The sequence below is a fragment of the Rhopilema esculentum genome, chromosome 4 (genome assembly GCF_057945365.1).
Source record: "Rhopilema esculentum isolate cy_ngs chromosome 4, ASM5794536v1, whole genome shotgun sequence".
NCBI lineage: Eukaryota > Metazoa > Cnidaria > Scyphozoa > Rhizostomeae > Rhizostomatidae > Rhopilema > Rhopilema esculentum.
In genome coordinates, this window is record NC_142818.1 from 12,740,360 (window position 1) to 12,754,645 (window position 14,286).

Genomic DNA, 14,286 nt, shown 5'->3' on the forward strand with positions numbered 1-14,286 from the left:
GATAGCTGACAAGATCTATTGGATCCCTGTGGCCTTAGGATAAATGGAGCATGCGCAAAAGAAACAAAGCATGCTTTAAAAAGTCAAAATGGCGACCACTGTAGGAAGAACGTATCCGGCTCGCGGGCCTGTAAGTCGCCTTGGAAGCATCGCGAGGCATAATATTGGACACGAAGCTGCAGTTGAAAAGACAATTAATCTGTATGTGTCGACTTACTATTTTTGCTAAGTAATCTTGTGACTAATTTCAATGTTTTAGGCCATCCAAATTATGAATATATTCATAATTTGGATGGCCTAAAATAGTATATCATATTAATATAGCATATCGTCTGCAACAACTTCAGTTCTTCATTAGCAATTGCCTTAACAGTTTTGGCTTTTTGATGCTCTGAACTTTTCTTGGTTAGGCATGAAGCCAAGGGGGGGGGGGGGGGCACGGAGGGCATTGACCATGGATTTCACACTGGGTAAAACCTTAATAATCGGCGTCATCCTATATGACTTTCGAAAAAGAGCATATTTCAAAAATGATGGACAGATTTTGAAAAAATTAACCTACAAACCAAGAGTATAGATGGCATTTACATGATTCTATGATATCTAAACAATATAAAAAAAGTTAAAGCCAAGAATTATCTCAACTATGTTTTGAACTACAGCCAGTGAAGCTTAGGAATAATTCATATCTGAAGTGTGATGTATTTTTTTGGTTATATCCAAGTTCAAATTTTGAGGTGAATTTGAGCTAGAATTTCTTCAAAGCACATATTTTAAAATATTTTAGAGTAGTTTTTTTGGTGGCTTGGTTGTAAATTACTATAATATACTCTGTTTTGGAATGAGAAGCATTGTATGCCTTGAAGTAACAAAATTCCTTCCTTTACTTTATATAGTCCTGGTAATATTAGGCATGCGATCACATCCATACACACCTAAAACTCTGTGCTTTTTGTCGCATGCTCTGTTCCACGAATTGTATTACTTTTTATCGCATGCACCCTTTTTCTTATTTGTTTTTTAGTTTCTTTTTATTTTCTCTAAAGTAATTTTTAATTTCTTTTATGTGGGTTATATTGATGGCATTTCTAGCGGCCCGGTTTCCATTACTCCCTTTTTGTGTGTATCCATTCCTCTCTCCGTTCTTTTCATATTTTCTTGAACATATTACCGTGTGCCACTCTGTTTTGGTCAAAACAATAACATGGGTGTGTTCATTACTCCATATTTATCCGTTCTAATATCATTTGCGAGATCCACACCACAAATTTAGGGGGCCAAGGCTAGAACAAGTAGGGGGCCAAGGCTTCTTACCCCTTTTACTACAGCTTTAAAACTACTTGATTCACAAAAAGGTTGGGGGCCATGACCACCCCGCTCCTTGTGGCATGGACCTTGTTTTGCTCAAGCTCTTTCTGAAACTGAGATTGAATGACTTTGTTTTTGCATGCCTCTGTCTTTGCTGTTCCCAATAAAGCAACACATATTCAAATGATTCCATTTTCGAATGACTCCTCTACGAACAGCGTTTTTGAATAACTTTAGTTTGCTATCAAATGACTCTGTCTTTTAGCGTATTAATGGAGCCCAAAATCTAAATCAGATTCATTTGAATCCCTTCTCATATGGAAACGGAGTAATGGCAACAGGGCCTTAAAAACTTGTATTCTTTTTGTTAAATTATTATTTTGTTCTCAAGAAACTTATTCTTAAATTCCATAAGAACTTTTTAGTCATATGATTTTCAAATGGTGATACACACCTTATAAACCAAAGATGACATCAGGTCTTCATGAAAAATCGTAAGGTCTCCATTTTATGGATCACACGTCATCACATACCTTTGCATGCCCAAACTTTTCAAGACATGCAATTACCAGCACGCAAACAAATTTCATATAACCAGGACTGCTTTATATATATGAAAAATGTTTTCCTTTGGGCACTTAACAGCCAACTCACCAATACCATATATTTGAACTATCTTTTTCTGTCCATATAAGATTGCTGACACAAACTAGTTTTCAATAGAAGTGTCTTTTCAACTCTATAGGGTATCTTAAAACCTTCCTTCTGTTAATTTTTTGTCCTTTTTCCTTCCGTTACTTCAGAATAGTAGCCAATTGAAAAAGGATTTACTATCTCAAAATATCTTCTTCCTTCCATATCCCACCACCCATGTTTCTGTTCCATATTTTATGACAAAATATTTTCCTTCCGTTACTTCATTATCTTTAAATATTTTTAGCTGTTTTAGAATTATTCACTCCTCAATTTATAAAAAATGTTGTCATACAATTCAAGAGTAGTCATTTCCCAAAAACTGTGGAATGCCACTATGATTTCAGTGCTCTGTACCATGTGGCCCTGGCCTTTTAAAGTTTATGTGCATGATTTTCCAAAGGCAGTTATTTCAAAATGCATTATTCCAAAAATTGTAACAGGAAAAACAAAATTATTTAATCTTCATGTCTCAGAACTGGCAAATAAATTGGGAAATCCAAAAGGTCTTGTCTCATATGGTATTATGATAAACTGATCAAGATATTGTATTGAAGGCTTTAGTACATTTCTTGCAAATATTAACACTATAATGATTCAAGTGTTCTTAAGTATTTTTAGCCAATCTTTGACTTGCTTTTTAAAGATTCTTGACAGCCCTGAAAAACTGTACTGTTAACTAAGGATTGCACAGATTGTTGAGGGATTTCAACTTTTACCTACAATAAAGCTGTATGTTAAGATATGCAAGGCATACTGACCTTTGTTAACTTTTATATCTGATGTTACCCCTTGTTTCATCAAAGTTTTTCGGATAATGTTTGATTTGCATAGTATCAGATCAATTAATATTTGTCATAGTTGTTGGGTTAAAGTAATAATTCTAAAGTTTTTCACATCTGTTAACATGCATCCTTCCGTTACTTTATTCCTATTCCTTCCGCTACTTTATATGCATGCTACAAACACTTTACTGGTAACTTTCTTTGTTGCTGACATTGAAATTTTGCCAGTGATTTAAAATGAGGTATCTTGTAGCATCTTTCATAAACAGTCTTACAGTAGCTATGCTGCAGCATTGAGATAGAATTTACAATCCCCCATAAACATATCCCTCCTTCCGTTACCAAATAAATAATAGCCTGTATCCAATTCCAGTGCCATTGACCATTTTGCTTCAAAATTTGCCCACTTGTATATTTATACCTTATGTACATTATCAAAAAGTTTTGTTATTATTCCTTGCTTTAAAGCATTTTTAAGGCATTAAACATCAATCAAATTCCTTCCGTTGCTTTATTTAGCATTTTGAAATATCCCCAAAAAATCTGTGCACCTGTGCATTCATGTTGAAAACCAATATCAATTGTATACCAGTCCACACAATGCTTTTCAGCACTGAGCTGAGCAAGGTAGATGCTGCCAACAAAGTACCCTGGCAAAAAGAGCCACAAAATTTTGACCAATTGAAAATCAAGCAGAGAAAAGCAGTATTCCAAGCTACAAAATGAGACATTTTGAGCGACGATCTTTGGTGTCACTGCAGTTTGATGAGTTTTAAATCTTTTGGAGTCAAAACCTTGATAATTATCTTTCAGAATAAAATAAGATGGCTTGGTTATACCTATCATTATAGTTTATTGCTCTTTTACAATTAATTTTTGGATTTATTATGTGAAATTTGTAATAAAAAAACAAAACTTCTAATTGCCAATAAAAGAAAAAATAAAGAATCTCAAAATGAAATAAATTAAATTTCAAAAATTCTTTATTCAGTGCAAGATAATGAATCTGTATCAAATTCTGTATCAACTGCAAAGAGTAAATTTTAGAAGGTTTCTCTGTGACTTAAGTTCTTCCCTCCAAGTGTAAAAAAAACGAGCTTTGTTGCTTTGCTCAGTTGACAGGTTTACCTTGTTTCGCTCAGTTTACCTTGGGTGCCAGAACCTCAGCGAGTCAAGAACGGGGAGAGAAGGGTGCATTCCTCCTATACTTTGTTCGTCAGCACATGATCTTTTTCTCACCCTTTAGTATAATCATAAATTATCTTTTTTTAACAGCTGAACGTATTAAGATTTCTGTTGTAGCTCAACTTTCAAATTGTGGTACAATGAATAATGGAAATTTTAGAACTTTAAATATTGAAATAGAAACACAAAAAATCAGCATATGAAATTACTAATCTTATAACCACACCCAGAAAGAATGAGGCACACCCCTTTTGTCAGCAAAAAGCAATACTGCATCCCTCCCAAAAAACTTTTTAGCTTCTCCCCTCTTGCCTGTCTTTCTTTTCAAGGTAGAAAGATCTATTTACTTAAACACATCTATTGTCATAAACAGTAAGAAGTAAAATATTATGAAAAGAATGTGCCAGTGAAGTGCTGCCTAGGACACTGAAATAAACCTGGACCCTGATTGAGCCAAGTGCCCTTCTAAATTGGACGGTTATCAAGCCCAGTAGCAGAACAAAGTAACAGAAAGAAATTACATTACATAATTACTAGGAAAATTACATAAAAGGGGGGGAAAAGGAGGGCCACAGTGGCTTCTAATTGAGGATGAGTTTGATGAAGTAGAGATGAAATAGAGATTTTGAGGAGAGATGAAAGAGAGATTTGGAATGAATTCATTAAAACGGAATGAAACAGAGTTTTTGGTTGTATTCATACTAATATCAGGGAAGTAACCAGTTTTAAAAGGATTTACTATCTCAAAATATCTTTTTCCTTCCACTGATCTCACCACCCAGGTTTCTGTTCCATATTTCATGACAGGACTCATACAAGCCCTTTTAGCTTCCAAATGTACCTTTTCCCACACAGCATAGCAGAGGCTTACTCTCCTTATTGCAGCTAGTTCACAACCCTGGCTACCATTTATGCTGTCACCTTAGTTAGCTGAAGTTATCCACTCTCTCCAACTCACACAGGATCTTCTGTCATCTGAACATATGTAAAAAAGTAAGGTGCAATCCCAAAAGTCTTTGATCTGGCATTATTTTTTGGGCATGATATTGGCATGAGATAAGCATCTGCCTGGATGTGGTCTACACTGACATTTTGTTGGGATGACATAGTGGTGCAACTGTGTTTTCCATAATTTTAAGTGCAGGTTTTTTTAGATCACAGCAATCACATTACAATATTATGAATTTAATGAACATGCTGGGTATCTTGCTTGTTTATGATTCATTATACATCAAACACACTTTCATCACTATACAATGTGTAATTGCTTTTTAAACTCAATATATAACAATTATACACTTCTATCACCATGCCAGATGGATGGTAAATTTGTACAGCTGTAGTATACGTTACAGGGTTTAAAGTTTTTTTTTGTATTCCTAAGGTACCCATTAAGCAACTACACATTTGGAACAAAGGAATCTCTGTATGAAAAAGACAGGTGAGAAAATTTCTGCCCAGCAATGTTTATTCTAAACTTTTTTGCAAAGAGTTTTAATTGTCAGCTTTGATCGTACTGTGAAGATAGATTAAGCCTCTAGGGGTCTTATTTTATTTCAAAGGCGCTAGATGCAGGCCTTTTCGTTTGACACGAGCAATCACTTGTGGTGTGTCAGCACTCGTGCAAACCCAACCACACAAGCGTTTGACTGTATATAGTATATAAGTATATGATATGGAGCTTTCATAGGAGCTTTCATAGAAGTAGTAAATGCTCTTACAACTGATGGCCTTGTGTACTTGTTGCAAATTAAGTAAAATGAAGAGAAAACTTGCCATTTGGGAATGCTATTTGATCTAAGCAAGGTAACTGTGACAAACTCCTTGCAAAGTTATATGTTTCCCTACTGTAAGACTTTCCATTTAAAACATGACAAATCTTGATTCTTTTTTAGCTCAGTTCAAGCTAGGTTTCAGAGAATGAGGTTAGTTTTGATGGTTTTGAATAAATATTTCTCTAATCTTTAGACCGAAATATTCTGAAATAGTCACAGAAATAGTTTTGGTTAATCAGCTGTTGCCACAAATGAATTTTTGACTGATGTTTTGTTATAATTTGCCAACAAAGACAAAAGTCAGTTTATTTTGAAGAACAATATCTTATAAAAATGAAAGAGTTGTTTTGTTTTGTTTTGTTTTCCCTTTGTTGTATCATGCAAAGATGCATAAATTGAAAACAAGGAATTACAGCTTGTTCTACAGATTTACATGGGTTTGAGTTTCAAGTTAGAACATTTTTTAGTATATATATAATTCTTTGAGAATAATGGACACCTATAAGGTGAGGTAATCACTGCAAGACAGAAATTACCATCAGGGTAGTTTTAAGCACAATAATAACTGTTTTTGCTACTTTATGTAATTTTTAATTTATTCTGGATATCATCATCACAAAATTTTTAGCCATTTTATAGAAAATCTGAAAACAAGAATGCCTTAGGAGAAGAAATCAATGAAACCTCTGGCAATATGCATTGATTAGTTGATCTTGTCAAATAGAGAAATAGCATTCAGAATACTGTGCAACCTTTTTCTATGTATCACCATACAATGTCTTTTTCAATGATTTTAGGGAAGAGTATGCCAAGTCAGGGATGCGAAGGACAGTTGAAGGTGTCCTCATTGTGCACGAGCATGGCCTTCCTCATGTTCTTTTACTGCAACTAGGAACAACATTCTTCAAACTGTATGTTCTGCAGTTCTGCAATCTGTCTATATCTTTATTTTGTATTTATATAGTTTGTGTGTTTTCTGTGTCTAAAGTTTTAGAGATCTTCTGAAGGCATGAAAATCCAGTTTTTTGCGTTTAAGGGCATGCTGAAGGAATATTTTAGATTCAATGGAAAAAAGATGTGTACATTTGCAAAGGTCCTATATCAACATTAAACCAACTTGCCGTATTGTTTAATCGATATTTCCACGCATTGTTTGTTTGATGCTGAATTGTTTGTTTCATTTAGGCCTGGAGGAGAAATAACACCAGGGGAGGATGAAATTGAAGGACTAAAAAGAGCAATGGCAGAGGTAAAAAAATACACTGTTTATTTCTGGTCTTGTTTCAGGCACTTCGTACATAGAATCTCTTGAAGTAAAGGTTATATAAAAGTACATAATGCTGATATTTGTGTAAATATTTAGTTAGCTATATAAATTGTGAACATTTCCAACATATGATGCAACATGTTTTCACATGGTGGCAAGTTTTTGTCTTGTGTGTTTTGATGAAATCACCAAGTCAAGTGAAGTCTAGCCAAAACATAGAATGGCGATGAAAGAAATATTGACTCACAATTACACGCTCTAATCAGCATACAAATTTTCACTGGATGTCGGGGTGGGGTGAGGGGGAGGGGAGGAGGGAGGAGGGACGACTGTCAGCTTAAGAACAAGATAAATGATAGTATCTGTTTCAAAATTTCTAATAAATCAGTAAATTTTTATCACCATTAATAGTCAATTTTTTAGATTCTAGGGCGGGCCGAAGATCCTGAGAAAGTTGACTGGACTATTGAAGATTCATTAGCCAATTGGTGGAGGCCGAATTTCGAAGCACCCCAGGTTCGTCTTTCTGTGAATCTCTTTTCAATGTATCGATGGATCGTTTCCATCTTTTTCGATAGATTTGAACATTGTCACTTGAAGTTTGTTTTCCTAAAATGTTGTTTTGATAGGCAAGATTTTTTTGACCTTTTTGCCTTAAAATTAAGCTGATGAATGGTAGAGTATTACGAATTTGAATCGATTAAAGGATGATTAACCCTGTTGCATTTTTTTTGCTTTGTCAGATTTTATTGGGAATAGAATTCTTGGACTCCTAGAAGTTCTTTAAGCACCATCCAGGGCCTAAAATGCCTAAAAGTCTGCAAACCATTCAATTTCGAAACTGTGCATTGTACCTTACAATTAAAAACCTGTATGCTCGTCCTCTTGTTTTGAACATGCTGCTTTTCCACAAATTACATTTTATGCTTCTCTTCATCTCTGTCTGCAGCCTATGGACATTGTCACCGACCAATTCTTTGCAGGGTCTTCGAACCTCTAAGGCCCTAAGTTGTTGCTTTAATCAATAACCCGTGAAGCTTACTTAATATGATTTTTTTACCGTTATGTACTGGGTAATAAAGGTTTTTAGATCATTTTATATTAATTTACCATCAATTTGATTTTTTCCCAGTATCCATACATACCTGCACACATCACAAAACCAAAAGAACAAAAGAGGCTTTTTCTAGTTCAACTTCCAGAAAAAGGTAATTTGGCAAATTTCCTTTTTTATTTTGTGTATGTCAATTTAGGTATGTTTCAGCAAACAATTTGTGGCATTAAACCAAAATGCCTTTTTTTATGTATTGTTAAAACTCCGATTGCAAACCTATGCTAGTTAAAAAGAGCAGCCGAGTACACTCCACTTGGTTTAGCAAAGATATTTGTAGGAGATGTTTAATATAGTATTGTATGGAACTCTGCACTCATTGGTTTGCGATCGCGTTAAAGTCAGTGAAATGTTGCTGATCTTTGTAATCACTTTTACTCAGTTTTAGCACCATTTTTTACTGTCTCTTTTTATGAATAATTCCTGGAAGGATCCCCTCCCCTTCCCCACTGAACGACGCCTTCCCTCCTTTTCTCCTACCCTTTTGCTGTCTCTCTTTGCTTTGAAGAAGCCCATTAGCCTAGAAGAGTTCTGCTGGTAAAATCCGCCTCAGCATTTATCACATTTTGCGTCTATTTGTAAGCTGTTTCGCCTGTCGTCAACATTGCATCTTTTAGAAGATACTCTTATTTGTGAGACAAAATAAAAGTGGATTTGGCTATGCAATGTTCACTGTGCAGTGTCAGTTAAACTTTAATTTTTATTTTGTGTCAGCGGTGTTTGCTGTTCCGAGAAATTACAAGTTGGTCGCTGCTCCGCTGTTTGAGTTGTATGACAACGCACAGGGGTACGGGCCAATCATTGCCAGTCTGCCTCAGTTGCTAAGCAGGTAAGTGTCTAACCAAGTATTTTCTATTTATGTATTTATAAACGAATTTACAGTATATATAATAACTATGTATTAATGCATGCCTGCCAGTTAGGCGCACAAAGCTCCTGGGTTGGGCAAAACTAGCGAGAAGCTAGCAAAACAATTTTCTGTATTGGAAAGCATCATTCAAGACACTGTTGATTTTAAGCAGCTTTGTTTAAGTTAACACTTTTATAGAGAACACTTAAAAGTGCAAACAGTAATGTTTTTAATGTTTTCTGAAGCCTCCTCAGCTTTACTGAACCAAAAACCTGGCAATACCGAGAAGCAATCTTATTGTCAGCATTATCTCTCGTAGATACAACTTCATATACAACTAGTCCATCCGATGCTGTTTGGCAATGGCAGCTTTCCAGAAAAGGCAGCGGAGGTACTGGGTGGACTTAAAGGATCTATGTTTTGGTACTGGCATTTTCCCGATTGCCTGCTGGAAGACTACAAAGCACTCGACTCAGTTTACAGTAATATTAGTTTGGGAACCAAGACTTAAAACTGAATAAACAGATCAATAACTGTCATCAGTATTTTATATGGTCGTTTTATGAATGAAATATTGTCGTTTCTCTAAAGTACAATTTTGTATATATACAGGGAGGTACCACAAAAATCCATGTTGAGATCTATTTAAACACGAGTGTAACTCTATGTATACATTTCTGATAAAGTACCCAAGAACATTAAGTAAGAGTGTTTGGTGCAAAAGTAGACGAGCTTTTCTAATATTTTCTTTCCAAGATACTATACACAGTTTGAAATTACATTTTTCATTTCACGATAGTCAACATCTTTAGCGCCCCTGGTTTCTGTTCACCTCGCGTTTGCTGCCAACATACGACGCAGATCATTTGATATGACTTTCCTGTCAACCTCACAGGTGTTCTTCTTTGGGAACCTGCTTTGAAAAATGCTGGACTTAATGTCAGCCTTGTTTTGAAGTCCACACGATATCTATCAATCATTTTCTTGCACCGGGTGTTCCCCTGAATGCGAAACAATTCCATCACAGAAATCTCAATGGTATGGATACTCCACATCACCATTCAATACTATTGACTATGGATACTCGAAATAACTGATTCTCGAATATGTACAAATGCAAAAATAATTAGGAAATCAATCATTGCGAAGCACGTGGAATGTTATTCTCTTTTGAAATGTGAAAGTGATATTTTATTTCACGTCAAAGATCATTCAGTGGAAAGTTTCTTGCAATATTGCGAGAAATATTTTTATGGAATCGTATTTTTAATACGTAAGGGAGGGAAAGTTACTGATATTTTCAATCGTTTTGTTCATGAAGATCCTTGGCTAGTCTGCTGGCTTTTTATTTTAGTTTGTTATTGTGGTGTTCTTTCTATGGCAAGATATGCACATCACATGCTGGCGTTGCTTCACAGAAAGGTGCATTAGGTCGGTGGTAGCATCCGACTTTGATGTGCCGAAGCTGCAATCTCAGACAATAATCTATGTACGAGAAAGCAATTAAGAACGAGTAAACCTGAGACGAAGTACAATAAGCTTTTTTAAAACTCTGTTTAAGAAATATGCCTAGAGTGTAAGTTATGGTTGTAGTTGATTTATTATCCACCTTGCGATCAAATCATAAACCCGTTCATAATTTTAGACGACACAGGAAAATTGATAATCAAGAAATCCAAAGGCTTTCTGTGGTAATGGTGATGAAAAACATAATTTTTTTTAAAGAAAAAAATATTAATGACCCAAAGAAGAACGCGTATGGTTGGATAGAAAAAATACAACAAACACGTTGGATAAGAATAAATTAAAAAAGTAACGAAAATTCATGATTTTTCCAGAAGTTAATGTACAATGTGTGCAAAAAAGCAGCAAGATATTTGCTAATCTTTGAGAAAACTGTGACTTCTATAAAGCAACTGAAGCATCATAGGTAAACTTTGTTTAGCCTTTCAGGTCCTTTTACTCGGAAGACGTTGATTTGTCCCGTTTCGCAGCATGTGCTTATCATAACCATATTTGGAGCCTCGCAATAATCCAGTGCTTCGTATTTTTGCTCCACATTTTCAAAACCTGTATATTCTAAAGGTAAGAAAAGAAAAGCAAGTAGATCTAAGCACTATTTCCCCCCTTCGTTTTGAGGAACAAGCCCCTTGATATAAGAATACCTTAATTTATAAATTGTTGATTTCTTTTCATTATTTTAAACATCTTAAGCGCCCCTAGTGTTTTTCTTTTGGGACTTTAACCAGACTCCGCATTTCTTGCCTTGTAAAATGCTAGACTTAAGACTTGTTCTTAAGCCTACATTGCAGCCATCAACTTTGAGCCATTTTCATGCACCATTACTTGGAATTTAAAAGTAAGGTTAGGTTAAAATGTGCGATTGATAGTTAAGTTCAACAGTTAGTTAAGTAAACTTTATCAATGTATTTAAAGAGTTTACATTCGCCTGATGGTTTCATTAAGGGTAAAAATCAGAGTTACATTTGAGAAAAGCCCTGTTCCACATGTTAAAACTCCATCTCTTTGACATCGATCACTTTTCACATCGACCACGATACTTGCAAACAGAAATCTTCATCTTTTAAAAACTTTATTTTCTTTAGAGAGCATTAAACATTTCCAAAAGTACTTCATTTGTTTATCGCTGACTTTAGTTTCATTAAATAAAAATTTAATTGTCATTAGATACGTCATTTGTTGATGCCCTTGATTGCATCTGGATTTTTGCAATGCATTTTGCTATGAAAAGGCATCGAATGTTATATCTTGTTATCACAAAGCTTTTGAAGTTTGTTTTTTCGGTCACTAGTGTTTTGAGCCAATGATTTGATCAGATCCCGTATGTTATACGACAAATTTTAGTTAGATAGCTTGGGATCTTTATTGAGATTAAAAGACTACAATTAAAGACAAACATACACGTACATAATTTATTCTCAGAATATTCGCTAGCCTCCGGCATTCTCTTATTCCAGCGAGAATTCTAAGAATAATTATAAACGTATATATGTGTCTTTAATAATGGTTTTTAAACTTAATAAAGGTCTCAAGTTACCTAAATATGTTTTTGAAGTTTAAATTATTTCTTTAAGTCTCCACGATATGGAATAAAGATTTTGTAATACTTATCGAGCCTCCTTTTGATAGGAAGGCTTGATCTTGATTGTGACGTAATATTCTCGATTTCATGCGATGTCCTAATTTGACGTTTCCAATCAATAATCTATAAAAGAAGCGTTTCCTCTGCAGTTATCTCAATCTGGTTGGCAAAAGAGACGGACGTGGACGAGTTGGCCGTGCCTGAAGTTTGTCAACGAAAGAAAATATGATTCAAGTGCAATACTGCTTCAAACGAAGAATGTGACTTGTCAATGTTAAAGGTGAGTGGATAATATTTCAAATAAATTTCTTTTGTGGTTCTTTTTCAATTCAAAATTGCTTTATAGCTTTTAGAGATGTGCACAAAAAAAATTTATTCGGAAAAATGTGTCTAGTTTTTTTATTGTCAAGTGATCAGACAAGAGATATTTGTTATTTTATATGGACAAAACTTTGAGAGCCAACTATATACAGTTTCTTCTAAAGTTTGATGACTATTAATGTCTTAGGACCTACATCGGATTTGGAAAAACTAAAGTGCCTAAATGGCAAAAATTGAAAATTGCAAAAAGTGAAAAGGAAATCTCAAAGCTGTCAGAGTCTGCTATTACTTCTGTTTTGATTTAGGAACTCAAAGTGTTTTCTATAATGTCCCGGTAATTGTTCGATTCTTGACTCAGACTTTTCGTGGGGTATGTAAAAATGAAAAATCCTACATTTTGAGATCACAGACAATCAACAAAGACTAGTAATTGACCATTTCTTTTTTCTCAATTCTTCATATCGAAAGAGATCATTACAGGGTTGTGATTTGAATCCCTGTACAACCGGGAGATCGAAAACGTCCATATCCTATGATTCTTGAGAGAACGATTACGTCGACATTTCACCAGGTTATAAAGAATCATGATCTTGTCACTTTCATGATTCTCAACTTTCATTTTAAAATGATAATAACGGACTTTCCTAATAGTTTTGCCAAATCTGTATACCGGAACGGGCAACTAGAAAATTTTCCAATTTTGATGCTTCCAGTTCCATGGAAAATGCACTCGTTCAAGCACATCTTACTAAAGCAATCCTCCTAATCCTATCGAAGATTCTTTTATTTTTGCAAACAAATTGAGCAGCAGATAAAAACAACTGGTACAATCTCGACATCTACACAACCCCGGATATCATCATCATCATCATCATCATCAGCTCCGTAGCCGAGGCGGCCGTGGGTGCACCCAGTTCGTGATAGCCTTTCTCCAGCCTTTCCGATCAACCGTCATACTACTCAAGGTGTTGCCTCTTTCTCCCGTCCACTCAGTAATATTCCCCATCCAGTTTCTCCCTGGTCTCCCTCTGCCCCTGCTTCCCTCCATTCCGCCTTCCATCACAGCTCTACTAGTTCCTCCTCCACGAACCAGATGTCCGAAGTACTGGAGCTTCCTCCTCTTCACCACATCCATCACATCTTCTGGTTCATATCCACAGATCTCTTTGATCTTATCCATTATCCACTCATTTGTCTTCCTGTCCTTCCAAGTTACTCCCAATAACCGCCTGTATGACTTCATCTGCATCGCTCTTATTCTTTGCTCATCCGTTCTACTTATCGTCCAGCTCTCACAAGCATACAGCAGGTTTGCCAACACTATGGACCTCAGCAGCATCAACTTGTTCTTCATTATTACACCTTTTGATTTCCAAATGTTTTCAAGTTTTGCCAATGCACTCGTTGCTCTACCAATTCGAACCCGGATTTCTTTTTCCGATGTTCCATCCTGTACTATCGTTGACCCCAAGTAGGTGAAGTTCTTCACTTGTTCCAAAACTACTCCATCTACGGTCACTTTGACCACTGCACCATCAACATTGTCTCCTTTTCCCACTACCATCACCTTGCTCTTCTCTGTACTTATCTCCATTCCATAACTCTTCGCAGCCACTTCTAGGATTCTTGTAACCTCGCTTATACCCTCTGCAGTTTCGTCTATCAGGTCAATGTCGTCTGCAAACCTTAGATCCATCAGCTTTCTCCCTGCACACCTCACACCTCCTTCATAACCTTCTAATGCATCGCCCATTATCCTCTCTAAGAATAGGTTAAACAAGGTCGGAGATAGTAGACAACCCTGTCTAACACCAATGTTAGTCTTGAACCATTCACTATACTGATCTCCACTTAACACCTTTGATCTAGCGCTATCATACAAACTCTT

General features: G+C 35.6%; 1 protein-coding gene across 1 annotated transcript; it reads left to right on the forward strand.

Annotated features, from left to right (window-relative positions):
* The first annotated feature begins 51 nt into the window (after positions 1-51).
* LOC135690617 (cleavage and polyadenylation specificity factor subunit 5) lies at positions 52-9,602 on the forward strand. The gene is made up of 9 exons (XM_065208220.2): positions 52-201; positions 5,356-5,412; positions 5,867-5,896; positions 6,544-6,657; positions 6,932-6,995; positions 7,437-7,529; positions 8,146-8,221; positions 8,839-8,953; positions 9,294-9,602. Exons 1-9 carry the CDS (start codon positions 89-91, stop codon positions 9,313-9,315), a joined length of 684 nt encoding a protein of 227 aa, XP_065064292.1. The 5' UTR covers positions 52-88; the 3' UTR covers positions 9,316-9,602.
* The last annotated feature ends 4,684 nt before the right edge of the window (positions 9,603-14,286 follow it).